Genomic DNA, 15,274 nt, shown 5'->3' with positions numbered 1-15,274 from the left:
GGTGGAAAATAAGTATTTGGTCAATAACAAAAGTTTCTCAATACTTTGTTATATACCCTTTGTTGGCAATGACACAGGTCAAACGTTTTCTGTAAGTCTTCACAAGGTTTTCACACACTGTTGCTGGTTTTTTGGCCCATTCCTCCATGCAGATCTCCTCTAGAGCAGTGATGTTTTGGGGCTGTCCGGGCACAAAGCGCAATTCTCAAGGCACGCTCTCTACTTTCCTCCTATATTTATGTGTGATAACACATCACTCCCAACAGACACAAAGCAAAAACTCTTACAGAAATGTAGCAGCCTATACATGTAAACATTAGCGATCTGACGTGCTGTATTGCATGGAAACGAGACTATTTTTCCATCTGATGAACTGTAGGCTACTAATAACAGATTTATAGTATAGCATATTACACGCCCTGTCCCTGTAGCAAGGGTAAACAAAGCTGTAACGTTGTGTATTTATAGCCCATTTGTTTGTGAGAAAATGTGAACGGGATCAAATTTGGTTTATATTCAAACTTGGGCTGACTAGGCTAACTGGACTTTTTCAATCCAAAATGATTATCTGGAATTAATCATTAAACACACTAGCTGACATAGACTGTGAGTAAATGTTTTATTGTCCAATCATGTATAGGCTTTTCTGTGTCTGTGTAGAGAAAATAAAAAATATAATAGTCTTTATAGTATTTAAAATATAACTCACATGAACAAGTACAAGGTTTCTGCAGTTTCACATGGTTTTCCACCCCAAGACCAGGAGTTTTTCCAGACGCTTTTTTAAACCATGTGACATGATTAGAAAAACTCTGGTCCCATCATAGCCCATATTAAACCTTTTTACAACAGATTAATCATACCGTATAAGATCTGGAGTTCTACCTGCTTAGGTTACCAGATCAGTGAAAACTACAGGCCCCAGAATTATTTTCACGACACACCTGTAGTGCCACCTCTGGTCTACATGCATGTTGATTTGGATGTAAGCTGTCATGCATAGAATCATCTGGAGTGTGTTAATGTGTGATCTTTAGATACGGAGTATGAATATTGAATGTTTATCTTGGATGCCCCTCCACTAACCTACTCAATGATCGGTTAAAAAAAGTTGTATTTTTCGAGAAAATGAAACTGCAAGATGGAGATGCAAAAAGGCAAAATACTATCTTAAATTCAGTCCTAATCAGAAGACAAATGTTGCTCCAGGTGCTAAGATGATGTGACGGCTGTCTGTGCGATGCGGTTGAAGAAGTCAGGCGCAGGACACAGAACTCTCGGACACGTACTTTAATCCGATACTGAACAATAGAACACAGAAATAACTCCACGCAGGGAGGAAATAACCCGCTCACTAATGACATACGTGAAGGGAAAACAATCACACACAATATCCCGATGAGAGACAGGGGTAATATAAGGGCAACAATCAAACATAATGACGAACAGGTGTAAACAATACAGACAAAACTAAACAGACACCGATAACATCGAACGGCAGCAGCTAGTACTCCGGGGACGACGAACGCCGAAGCCTGCCCGAGCAAGGAGGAGGAGCAGCCTCGGCAGAATCCATGACAGTACCCCCCCCTTGACGCACGGCTCCAGCCGTGCGCCGACCCCGGCCTCGGGGACGGCCAGGAGGACGCGGAGCTGGGCGAGTCGGATGACTCCGGTGGAACTCTGTCAACAGGGAGGGATCTAGGATGTCCCTCCTAGGGACCCAGCACCGTTCCTCCGGACCGTACCCCTCCCACTCCACGAGATACTGCAGACCCCCCATCCGACTTCTCGAATCCACGATAGAACGGACTGAGTACGCCGGAGCCCCTTCGATGTCTAGTGGGGGCGGAGGGGCCTCTCGTACCTCATTCTCCTGGAGTGGACCAGCTACCACCGGCCTGAGGAGAGACACATGGAACGAGGGGTTAATGCGATAATTAATAGGCAGCTTTAACCTATAACATACCTCGTTCAATCTCCTCAGGACTTTAAATGGCCCCACAAACCGCCGGCCCAGCTTCCAGCAGGGCAGGTGAAGGGGCAGGTTTCTGGTCGAGAGCCAGACCCGATCTCCCAGTGCATAAACCGGACCCTCACTGCGGTGGAGATCGGCGCTCGCCTTTTGCCGTCTGATGGCCCGCTGCAGATGGACATGCGCAGCGTTCCATGTCTCCTCCGAGCGCCGAAACCATTCATCCACCGCAGGAGCCTCGATCTGGCTCTGATGCCAGGGTGCCAGAACCGGCTGATAGCCCAACACACACTGGAAAGGAGTAAGATTAGTGGAGGAGTGGCGGAGTGAGTTTTGGGCTATCTCTGCCCAGGGAATATACTCCGACCACTCCTCCTGCCGGTCCTGGCAGTAGGACCTCAGAAACCTACCCACATCTTGGTTTACTCTCTCCACCTGCCCATTACTCTCAGGGTGAAAACCCGAGGTAAGGCTGATCGAGACCCCCAAACGTTCCATAAACGCCCTCCACACTCTAGAGGTGAACTGGGGACCCCGATCAGACACTATATCCTCAGGCACCCCGTAGTGACGGAAAACGTGAGTAAACAGGGCTTCGGCCATTTGTAGGGCTGTAGGAAGACCTGGCATAGGGATGAGACGGCAGGCCTTAGAAAACCGATCCACAACGACCAAGATCGTGGTATTCCCCTGGGAGGGGGGAAGGTCCGTGACAAAATCCACCGACAGGTGAGACCACGGCCGTTGTGGAACGGGGAGAGGTTGTAACTTCCCTCTGGGCAGGTGTCTAGGCGCCTTACACTGGGCGCACACCGAGCAGGAAGAAACGTAAACCCTCACGTCCCTGGCTAAGGTGGGCCACCAGTACTTCCCGCTAAGACAGTGCACCGTCCGACCAATAACAGGATGACCAGAGGAGGGTGACGTGTGAGCCCAATAAATCAGTCGGTCACGGACCTCGAGCGGCACGTACCTCCGTCCCTCTGGGGGAGTAGGGTTGGTACGTAACGCCCGCTCGATTTCCGTGTCGACCTCCCACACCACCGGTGCCACTAGACAAGACTCTGGTAGTATGGGAGTGGGCTCAATGGACCTCTCCTCTGTGTAATATCGTCGGGACAGGGCGTTTGCCTTAACGTTCTGTGACCCTGGGATATACGTGATCTTAAATACAAACCGGGCAAGAAACATGGCCCACCTAGCCTGACGAGGGTTCAGTCTCTTCGCTGCCCGGATGTACTCCAGGTTACGATGGTCAGTCAGAATGAGAAAAGGGTGGTTAGCCCCCTCAAGCCAATGTCTCCACACCTTCAGGGCCTGGACCACAGCTAGCAGCTCCCTGTCCCCCACGTCATAATTGCGTTCCGCCGGACTGAGCTTCTTGGAATAGAAAGCACAGGGGCAGAGTTTCGGAGGCGTGCCCGAGCGCTGAGACAGTATAGCACCGATCCCCGCCTCGGACGCATCCACCTCGACTTGGAACGCCAAAGAGGGATCCGGATGTGCCAGCACCGGAGCTGAGGTGAACAGGTCCTTCAAATGACTAAACGCCCTGTCCGCCTCAGCCGACCACTGCAAACGCACCGGGCCCCCCTTCAGCAGGGAGGTAATGGGAGCTGCTACCTGTCCAAAACCCCGGATAAACCTCCGGTAGTAATTGGCAAAACCCAAAAAACGCTGCACCTCCTTTACTGTAGTTGGAGTCTGCCAATTACGCACGGCTGAAACGCGGTCAATCTCCATCTCCACCCCTGACGCAGACAACCGGTGTCCCAGGAAGGAGATGGACTCCTGGAAAAACATACATTTCTCTGCCTTCACATACAGATCATGCTCCAACAGTCTACCCAGCACCCGACGTACCAGGGACACATGCTCGGTACGTGTAGCGGAGTATATCAGAATGTCATCAATATACACCACTACCCCCTGAGCATGCAAATCCCGGAAAATCTTGTCCACAAATGATTGGAAGACTGAAGGAGCATTCATTAGACCGTATGGCATGACGAGGTACTCATAGTGACCCGAGGTGGTACTGAATGCTGTCTTCCACTCATCTCCTTCCCGAATGCGCACCAGGTTGTAAGTGCTCCTGAGATCCAATTTTGTGAAGAAGCGCGCCCCGTGTAATGACTCCGTCATACTAGCAATCAGAGGGAGAGGATAGCTGTATTTAATAGTGATCTGATTGAGACCACGGTAATCAATACACGGGCGTAAACCCCCATCCTTCTTCTTCACAAAAAAGAAACTCGAGGACGCAGGACAAGTGGACGGCCGTATGTATCCCTGTCTCAAGGTTTCGGCGACGTATGTTTCCATAGCAGCCGTCTCCTTCTGAGACAGAGGATACACATGGCTGCGAGGGAGCGCAGCGCCAACCTGGAGGTCTATCGCACAATCCCCCTGTCGATGAGGTGGTAATTGAGTCGCCTTCTTCTTACAGAAGGCGCGTGCCAAATCGGCATACTCAGGAGGAATGTGCATTGTGGGCATTTGGTTCGGACTCTCCACCGTCGTTGCCCCTACGGAAACACCTACACACCGCCCCACACACTGATCAGACCATCCCTTGAGAGCCCTCTGTTGCCATGAAATGTTGGGGTCATGAGATGTTAACCAGGGAAGCCCCAACACCACTGGAAATGCAGGAGAGTCAATTAAATATAACTGTATAGTATCCTCATGACCCTTCTGCGTTTTCATCTTCAGTGGCGCTGTGACCTCCCTAATCAATCCCGAACCCAAAGGCTGGCTATCTAGGGCATGGATAGGGAAGGGCACATCGACTGGTAATATAGGGATTCCTAACTTATATGAAAAATGGTGATCGATAAAATTCCCAGCTGCACCTGAATCGACTAGCGCCTTATGCTGGGAGTAAGAAGAAACCTCTGGAAACACAACTTAAATACACATATGAACAACAGAGAGCTCTGGGTGAGTTGGGGCGTTACTCACAGGAAATGACTTATCCGTGCGTTGCCTGCTGCCTCGAACCTGAGGAGACCCTCCCCAGCACCGAACCGCCGTGTGTCCTCAGCGGCCACAGTTGGTGCAGGGGACAGCCTCCCTCCTGGCCTCCCTACTACCAGCCCCCCCGAGCTCCATAGGGCTCGGCTCGGAGGTGCTGGGGGATGGAATGGACGGCCCCAGCTCCGGACGTCCGCGGGTAGCCAACAGGGTATCCAGGCGAATCGACATGTCCACCAGCTGATCGAAGCTTAGGTTGGTGTCCCTGCAGGCCAACTCTCGATGAACGTCCTCTCTTAAGCTACACCTGTAGTGGTCGATGAGGGCCCTCTCATTCCATCCCTAATTGGCAGCCAGAGTCCGGAAGTCCAGTGCGAATTCCTGCGCGCTCCTCCTCCCCTGTCTGAGGTGGAATAGACGCTCACCCGCCGCCTTCCCCTCCGGGGGATGATCGAACACTGCCCTGAAGCGGCGGGTGAACTCCGCATAGTTCACAGTAGCGGCGTCTATCACTCCCCACTCGGCGTTGGCCCACTCCAGTGCCTTGCCGGACAGACAGGAGATGAGGGCGGACACGCTCTCGTATCCCGAGGGTGCCGGGTGAATGGTTGCCAGGTAAAGTTCCACCTGGAGCAGGAAACCCTGACACCCGGCTGCGGTGCCATCATAAGCCCTTGGGAGCGAGAGCCGAATCCCACTCGACTCCGGATGTGAGACGATAGACGTGTCCGATGGTTGTGGCATCGTTGGAGGAGGTGTGGGCAAACCTCCTCTCTCCCATCGTCCCAAAGTGTTCATCACGTTATCCATGGCGGTACCAAGATTTTGATCGCTGCCTGTTGTAGGACGCGCTCCTCGAGTGATCCGGTCGGTGCCGTCGCTCCTGCTGACTCCATGTTGTGGTGTGTGATTCTGTCACGGCTGTCGGTGAAATGCGGTTGAAGAAGTCAGGCGCAGGACACAGAACTCTCGGACACGTACTTTAATCCGATACTGAACAATAGAACACAGAAATAACTCCACGCAGGGAGGAAATAACCCGCTCACTAATGACATACGTGAAGGGGAAACAATCACACACAATATCCCGATGAGAGACAGGGGTAATATAAGGGCAACAATCAAACATAATGACGAACAGGTGTAAACAATACAGACAAAACTAAACAGACACCGATAACATCGAACGGCAGCAGCTAGTACTCCGGGGACGACGAACGCCGAAGCCTGCCCGAGCAAGGAGGAGGAGCAGCCTCGGCAGAATCCGTGACAGATGACATGACGTGGGGATGTTTAACATGGCAGTGGCATAGCTATCATACTATATTCCCTGTTCTTGGTATAGGGCTACAGCGGCATCATCACCATTTAAACATGCTCCTATTATGGGGGCTGACCTTATTATGGGGGCTGAGTCACTGGCTTACTAGTGGGCTATAGTCAGCCAGTCTCAGGGTAGTAAGTTGGTGGTCTGTTGATACCCTTTTAGTGGTGTGGGGGCTGTGCTTTGGCAAAGTGGGTAGGGTAATATCCTGCCTGGTTGGCCCCGTCCAGGGTTATTGTCGGACAGGGCCATAGTGTCCCCCGACCCCCCTTGCGCTCAGCCTCCAGTATCTATGTTACAATAGTCTATGTGCCGGGGGGCTAGAGTCAATCTGTTGTATCTGGTGAATTTCTCCTGTCTTATCTGGTGTCCTGTGAATTTAGGTATGCTCCCTCTAATTCTCCCATCTCTCTCTCTCTCTCTCTCTCTCTCTCTCTCTCTCTCTCCCTCTCTCTCTCTCTCTTGCTCTCTCTCTTCCTCTCTACCGCACCTGATGTCTCGACCTCTGAATGCCCGGCTATGTAAAGCCAACTGACATTTACTCCTGAGGTGGTGACACGTTGCACCCTCTACAACCACTGTGATTATGATTTGACCCGGCTTGTCATCTATGAATGTTTGAACATCTTGAAGAACGATCTGGCCTTTATGGCCATGTACTCTTATAATCTCCACCCGGCACAGACAGAAGAGGACTGGCCACCCCTCAGAGCCTGATTCCTCTCTAGGTTTATTTGTAGGTTCCTTCCTTTCTAGGGAGTTTTTCCTAGCCACCGTGCTTCTACATCTGTATTGCTTGCTGTTTGGGGTTTTAGGCTGGGTTTCTGTATAAGCACTTTGTGACATCTGCTAACAGGGAATAAGCAGCAAGCAAAACAACACTCTCAACACCCTGACAGATAACCTCCATAACTCATGTTGCTGTTAGAAGGAATTCAAATGAAGATCTGATCGATTCATGTATCCTGTTTACAATCGATTTAGCTCTGGAACGGAGCCAGTCTCAGATATTTACAGACATAAGACTCGCAAAGGCCAAGGCACTGTGGGCCTGTGGAGCGTGGGCATTGGTCACACACACTACTACACCACTGACAGGACAAGAGTGTTTGTCTGTGTGTCTGAACACCTTTAGTTTGTCTGCATGTGAGTGTGTCGGTGGTGGTGTGTGCTATGCATGTGATTCCTGTTTTTTTGCTGTGTATGTTTGTGTGCTTGAGTCAGTGTTGGTGTATGCATGTGCCTATTTCTGTATGCGTTTGTGTGTGTGTGTGTGTGTGTGTGCGTGTGTGTGTGTGTGTGACTCTGCAGCAGCAGTCAGATGGTCTGGCTGCCAGTCTGCGTTGGCCCTAATGGTGTGTGACAGGGACAGATCCGTTATGCCACGTCTTATTGGGCCCGTCAAATCTCTGCCACGGGCACGCATGACGAGCTGCCATGTGAGATGGGCTCGGAAACAGCCAGAACATTCTGGAAAGAAGAGGTTTATCCTCCTCACTACTGCTCAGCCTTGGCCCAAATTATCTTCATGCACAGGTGCTGCGTTTAGTCATAGCAGCTTTATCACTGAGCGAGGATGAGCCACTTTAATCTGTTGTTTCTGATGAAATCCTTGAGAGTCTAATGAATAAGTTGTTGGGCTCTCCTCTCCAGGCAAGCAGTTGCCATAGACACACTCTTTAATGTTAACTGGCTATGACAGCAGACATTCAGAGAAAGAGAAGGGCAGACGTGTTATAGGAAAAACCATTCATTGATCAACAGATACTGCCTAAATGTTTTCTGAAGCTGAAATAAACTGGATTATTTGTTTGTCTGTGTTTGACCCACAATTACACAGTCTCCAACGTGCTATGACACATTTCTCAAGTATTACAGTACGTGGGGGTGTGTGTTATTGTACACCAGGAAAGGATTTGTTTAAAAAGCAGTAGGACATCCTTGTAAGGGCCATTATGCAGAGAAATCATCCATATGCAAGCAGTAGGAGAGCTCACTTACAGCATGGCCATAAGAGCCCTCTTTTAGGTGTGAGTGTAGTAAGTAATCTCTGTGTAGGTGATATTGTGCAATTCGCCCTACATCGCTGACCCACATTTTAATATATTCCACCTACTCCAATAACAAAAAGAACACCATTGATGTTCAGCCTTACCTTTAAAAAAATATGTTCATACTCACTCAAACCCAGACACACAACCACAAGAACTCAATTCCTTGAAAATGCTGCTCCATTTCTGCAGTCCGTGCCCTCTGACTCAAATAACATAACTTGGGCAGATCTCAACCACTGTTACAGTGACCTAGCCTATATAAAGATCATTTTTCAGAGTCAAACTCAGACACAAGACCCCAACAATCAATTCCTCAGCAGAAATCATTCTCTTCTTCTGCAGTGCCCCCTGATTCAGGTAACAGAACGTGGTCCAATCTCTACCGGTGTTACAGTGACCTACATAAGAACCCAATTAACAACAAGAACGTGTAGGCTCTGACCCAGAAGCACACATCTAATGTGTTTGTCACCCAGCCCTTATCAGGCTCACTGTGCAGAATTCTAATTTCATTTCCCTATTAAGTTGGCTTGACAGATGGGTCACCGTCACCGCAGTTCACTTTGTGGTGGAACTGAAACATTATCATTCTAATGTGTGTGTAATTGTTAGTTATTGGTGCAGTGCTATTTAGCTTTGTCATGACTGCAAACAACCACGTCTAGGGCATTGTACTGTTTAGTGTGGGCACATTGTGCATTGATATGACAGATTTAGTAAGAGGTGCTGTTCTGTTATACAGAAAGCGGCACAGGTCCTAATCCAGTCATCTCCCGTCTGGATTACTGCAACTCGCTGTTGGCTGGGCTCCCTGCCTGTGCCATTAAACCCCTACAACTTATCCAGAACGCCGCAGCCCGTCTGGTGTTCGACCTTCCCAAGTTCTCTCATGTCACCCCGCTCCTCCGCACACTCTACTGGCTTCCAGTTGAGGCTCGCATCTACTACAAGACCATGGTGCTTGCCTACAGAGCTGTGAGGGGAACGGCACCTCCTTACCTTCAGGCTCTGATCAGACCCTACACCCAAACGAGGGCACTACGTTCATCCACCTCTGGCCTGCTAGCTCCCCTACCTCTACAGAAGCACAGTTCCCGCTCAGCCCAGTCAAAAATGTTCGCTGCTCTGGCACCCCAATGGTGGAACAAGCTCCCCCACGACGCCAGGACAGCGGAGTCACTGACCACCTTCCGGAGACACTTGAAACCCTACCTCTTCAAGGAATACCTGGAATAGTATAAAGCAATCCTTCTACCCCCCCCCCCCCCCCCCCCCATAAAAAAAGAAGAAGAAAAAAAGTGGTTGTCCCACTTGCTATCATAAGTTGAATGCACCAATTTGTAAGTCGCTCTGGATAAGAGTGTCTGCTAAATGATGTAAATGTAAATGTTATATTATGGGTCAGTTAGACGAGGTGTGGTCAGACTATTCATATACAGTGCCTTACAGAAAGTATTCACACCCCTTGACTTTTTTCACATTTTGTTGTGTTACAAGGTGGGATTAAAATTGATTTAATCATCATTTTTTAAATCAATGATCTACACAAAATACTCTGTCAAAGTGGAAGAAAAATGCAACACTAATATACAGTATCTTAATACATAAGTATTCAAACCCCTGAGTCAATACATGTTAGAATCACATTTGGCAGCGATTACAGCTGTGAGGCCTTCTGGGTAAGTCTCTAAGAGCTTTGCACACCTGAATTGTACAATATTTGCACATTATCTTTTTAAAATTCTTCAAGCTTTGTCAAGTTGGTTGTTGATCATTGCTAGACAACCATTTTCAGGCCTTGCCATAGATTTTCAAGCCGATTTAAGTTAAAACTGTAACTAGGCCACTCAGGAACATTCAATGTTGTCTTGGCAAGCAACTCCAGTGTACATTTGGTGTTGTGTTTCAGGTTATTGTCCTGCTGAAAGATGAATATGTCTCCCAGTGTCTGGTAGAAAGCAGACTGAACCAGGTTTTCCTTAAGGATTTTGCATGTGCTTTGCTCTATTCCGTTTCCTAAATAAACTCCCTAGTCCTTGCCGATGACAAGCATACCTATAAAATATGCAGCCACCACCATGCTTGAAAATATGAAGAGTGGCACTCAGTGATGTGTTGTGTTTGATTTGCCCCAAACATAATGCTTTGTATTCAGGACATGAAGTTAATTTCTTTGCAAAATGTTTTGCAGTTTTACTTTAGTGCCTTATTGTTTTGGAATATGTTTTAGAATATTCTTATTCTGTACAGGCTTCCTTCTTTTCACTCTGTCATTTAGGTTAGTAATGTGGAGTAACTACAATGTTGTTGATCCATCCTCAGTTTTCTCCGATCACAGCCATTAAACTCTGTAACTGTTTTAAAGTCACCATTGGCCTCATGGTGAAATCCCGGAGTGGTTTCTTTCCTCTCCAGTTCGGAAGGACGCCTGTATCTTTGTAGTGACTGGGTGTAATGATACACCAAACCAAAGTGTAATTAATACCTTCACCATGATCAAAGGAATATTCAGTGTCTGCTTTTTTTTTTTTTTACCCATCTACCAATACAGTGGGGGAATAAAGTATTTAGTCAAAACAAATCAAATCAAATCAAATTTTATTGGTCACATGCGCCGAATACAACAGGTGCAGACATTACAGTGAAATGCTTACTTACAGCCCTTAACCAACAGTGCATTTATTTTTAACAAAAAAAGTAAAAATAAAACAACAACAAAAAAAAGTGTTGAGAAAAAAAAGAGCAGAAGTAAAATAAAATAACAGTAGGGAGGTACCGGTGCAGAGTCAATGTGCGGGGGCACCGGCTAGTTGAGGTAGTTGAAGTAATATGTACATGTGGGTAGAGTTAAAGTGACTAGGCATAAATAATTAACAGAGTAGCAGCAGCGTAAAAGGATGGGGTGGGGGGGCAGTGCAAATAGTCAGGGTAGCCATGATTAGCTGTTCAGGAGTCTTATGGCTTGGGGGTAGAAGCTGTTGAGAAGTCTTTTGGACCTAGACTTGGCACTCCGGTACCGCTTGCCGTGCGGTAGCAGAGAGAACAGTCTATGACTAGGGTGGCTGGAGTCTTTTACAATTTTGAGGGCCTTCCTCTGACACCGCCTGGTATAGAGGTCCTGGATGGCAGGAAGCTTTGTCCCAGTGATGTACTGGGCCGTACGCACTACCCTCTGTAGTGCCTTGCGGTCGGCGGCCAAGCAGTTGCCATACCAGGCGGTGATGCAACCAGTCAGGATGCTCTCGATGGTGCAGCTGTAGAATTTTTTGAGGATCTGAGGACCCATGCCAAATCTTTTCAGTCTCCTGAGGGGGAATAGGCTTTGTCGTGCCCTCTTCACGACTGTCTTGGTGTGTTTGGACCATGATAGTTCGTTGGTGATGTGGACACCAAGGAACTTGAAGCTCACAACCTGCTCCACTACAGCCCTGTCGATGAGAATGAGGGCGTGCTCAGTCCTCTTCTTTTTCCTGTAGTCCACAATCATCTCCTTTGTCTTGATCACGTTGAGGGAGAGGTTGTTCTCCTGGAACCACACGGCCAGGTCTCTGACCTCCTCCCTATAGGCTGTCTCATCGTTGTCTGTGATCAGGCCTACCACTGTTGTGTCATCGGCAAACTTAATGATGGTGTTGGAGTCGTGCCTGGCCATGCAGTCATGAGTGAACAGAGAGTACAGGAGGGGACTGAGCACGCACCCCTGAGGGGCCCCCGTGTTGAGGATCAGTGTGGCAGATGTGTTGTTACCTACCCTTACCACCTGGGGGCGGCCCGTCAGGAAGTCCAGGATCCAGTTGCAGAGTGAGGTGTTTAGTCCCAGGGTCCTTAGCTTAGTGATGCGCTTTGAGGGCACTATGGTGTTGAATGCTGAGCTGTAGTCAATGAATAACATTCTCAAATAGGTGTTCCTTTTGTCCAGGTGTGAAAGGGCAGTGTGGAGGTCAATAGAGATTGCATAATCTGTGGATCTGTTGGGGCGGTATGCAAATTGGAGTGGGTCTAGGGTTTCTGGGATAATGGTGTTGATGTGAGCCATGACCAGCCTTTCAAAGCACTTCATGGCTACAGACATGAGTGCTACGGGTCGGTAGTCATTTAGGCAGGTTACCTTAGTGTTCTTGGGCACAGGGAGTATGGTGGTCTGCTTGAAACACGTTGGTATTACAGACTCATACAGGGAGAGGTTGAAAGTGTCAGTGAAGACACTTGCCAGTTGGTCAGCGCATGCTCGGAGTACACGTCCTGGTAATCTGTCTGAATGTTGACCTGTTTAAAGGTCTTACTCACGTTGGCTACGATGAGATTAACTACATCAGAGTACATAAAATACACAGGAATGAAGGCCAGAATTTCTAAGTCTCTGCATCCTCACCCTAATAGGAAGAAAACCATTTTTTTTAAATCAACTGACATCCCTAGCACTGGGCCAGTCATGTGACTGACAGGAGAGATGACCAGCGGGGCTATGTTTCTTTCACCATCAGGATACCCACAGTGGAAGTATGGATAGAGTTTCTCAGTGAATTTGTAGCCAGTGAAAGAGCAGATGTGAGATCTGGCAGCGGCATCCACATCATAAATACCCTCCTCATAATCTACAAACACCCCAACCTTCTGAGGCTTCTTTTTCAGGTGGTGGTGTACTTTGGGGTCATTAGGCTCATAGTCATTATCTGTACCCAGGCCAAAAGTCCAGAGTCCATCCTCAGGGCTCAGTGGTGACCACCCCTGCCTATTGATCGACTCAGTGGCCACTCCTAAATCCCATTCAGTCTTCCCCTTCACCTGTACCTCATAGTAAGATTTCCCTGAGGAAAAACCCTCCTTTCCCAGGACGCTGTATATATAAGTAAACCTCTTTGGGTTCTTAGAGAGATTCTGTGATTGGTCCCAAAACCTCACTTGTTTCCCATCCATGGACAGGATTAGTTCAGGATATGCTGTATCAGGGTCCAGAGTCACATCCACTGCATACTGCTGAATAATCTTCATCTCAGCTTCACACAACTTCTTCAGCTCATTCTCCATCTCATTATGAAATCTCGTCAGTTTGTCCTCCAGCTGAGATACAGCTCTCTTCATGTACCCCATGGGCAGGTGGCTTTGAACACTGATCTCAGACCAGTCCTTGGTCTTTACTGGGAGACACCAGGATGGGGAGGTCTGGAGGAGTTGATGGTCCTCGGTGTGTAGGAGCTGCCCCAGCTCAGAGCTTATCCTCTTCAGCTCAGTGATTTCTTGCTCCAGTTCTTTGATGAGACCTTCAGCCCACCTCTCTGCAGCTTCTTGCGTCTGCTCAACCACACCAATGAGCTCAGCCTTACATTTCTCAATGGCGTGAACTAGAGCGGTGAAGATCTGCACTTTGTCAGACATCTCCCTCTCAGTTTGACTCTTACTGAGCTCTACTGAGTGTTTGATCTCCCTAACCTTCTGCAGTCGCTCCTTAATTATCTGCTTCACTTTTGCCTCTGTCTTCCCAAGCTGAGCCTTCCTTTGGTCACATTCTTCTTCTAGTGGTACGGTGTTGTGAGCCTTGTGGTCAGTCTTAGAGCAGAACTGACACACACATGTCTGGTCAGTCCTACAGAACAGCTCGAGGAGTTTGTTGTGCTTCTTACAAATCCAGTCTTCAAGGTTCTTTACAGGGTCGAGCAGTTGGTGTCTCTTCAGGGCTGGGGCTATCTGATGAGGCTCCAGATGAGTCTCACAGTACGAAGTCAGACAAACCAGGCAGGACTTCAGAGCCTTGCGCTTCCTGCCAGTGCAGACATCACAGACCACTTCTCCAGGCTCTGCAGAGGAATCCTCTCTGTCTCTCATTCTCAATCCCTTAAAATGTTCTGCAACTCTTCTGAGTGTTCTGTTGACATCCGGTTCAGGTCTTCTGTGGAATATCTTCTTACACAGGGGACACTGGCACAGGTCTGTGCTATCCCAGTATCTTTTGATACAGGCCTTGCAGAAGTTGAGTCCACACGGGATGGAGACTGGGTCAGTGAACACATCCAGACAGATAGGGCACTGGAACTGCTCTTCAGACAGGAGACTGCTGGGGGATGCCATATCTGGAAGACATAATGAACATAAACCATAAATAACCCCCAAACCATAGGCTAAATCAGTTATTGGAATGAGTCAGCTTTTGATAGCTTTGCTTACTAAACATACAGTGCCTTCAGAAAGTATTCATACCTCTTGACTTATTCCACATTTTGTTGTGTTACAGCCTGACTTCAAAATGGATTGATTTTATTTTTACCCATCTACACACAATATCCCATAATGACAAAGTGAAACATGTTTTTAGAAATGTTAGCACATTTATTGAAAATGAAATACGAATTATCTAATTTACATAAGTATTCACACCCCTGAGTCAATACATGTTAGAATCACCTTTGGCAGCGATTACAGCTGAGTCTTTCTAGGTACGTCAATAATAGCTTTGCACACCTGGATTGTACAATATTGGAACATTATTATTTTTTTAATTCGTCAAGCTCTGGAGAGGGAACCCAAATTTCCCCGGCACACTCCATCAGGGAAACTACTTCCCCTTCCAGTGCCTCAGCGGCCTTGGTGACATCTGTCCATAGACTTTGTAAAGTATCTCCCCCTTTCTGATGGTTTTACCACTATTCTGGTTGTTGACAGATTCTCTAAATACTTCCGTTTTATCCCTCTCTCTGGTTTACCTACCGCTCTCCAGCTCGCTGAGGCGTTATTCAGCAGGTCTCCCGGCACAATGGCCTTCCGGAGGATATCGTTTCCGACCGTGGTCCCCAATTCACATCACAGGTCTGGAAAGCCTTTATGGAGAAGCTGGGGGCCACGGTCAGCATCACATCCAGGTACCGGCCTCAGTCTAACGGGCAGGTGGAGAGGACCAACCAGGAGCTGGGGAGGTTCCTAAGGTTACGCCGTCAGAAGGATCACCAGGAA

General features: G+C 48.2%; 1 protein-coding gene across 1 annotated transcript; it reads right to left on the bottom strand.

Annotated features, from left to right (window-relative positions):
- Positions 1-12,697: 12,697 nt before the first annotated feature.
- LOC311113371 (E3 ubiquitin-protein ligase TRIM39-like) lies at positions 12,698-14,395 on the bottom strand (the record flags this gene model as incomplete). The annotated part of the gene is made up of 1 exon (XM_084156580.1): positions 12,698-14,395. The coding sequence occupies one exon, from the start codon at positions 14,393-14,395 to the stop codon at positions 12,698-12,700; it is 1,698 nt and encodes a 565-aa protein (XP_084012706.1).
- Between the last annotated feature and the right edge of the window lie 879 nt (positions 14,396-15,274).

The sequence above is a fragment of the Coregonus lavaretus genome, assembly GCF_964263955.1.
Source record: "Coregonus lavaretus genome assembly, chromosome: 40".
Lineage (NCBI taxonomy): Eukaryota > Metazoa > Chordata > Actinopteri > Salmoniformes > Salmonidae > Coregonus > Coregonus lavaretus.
This window is presented reverse-complemented; position numbering and strand designations above follow the sequence as displayed.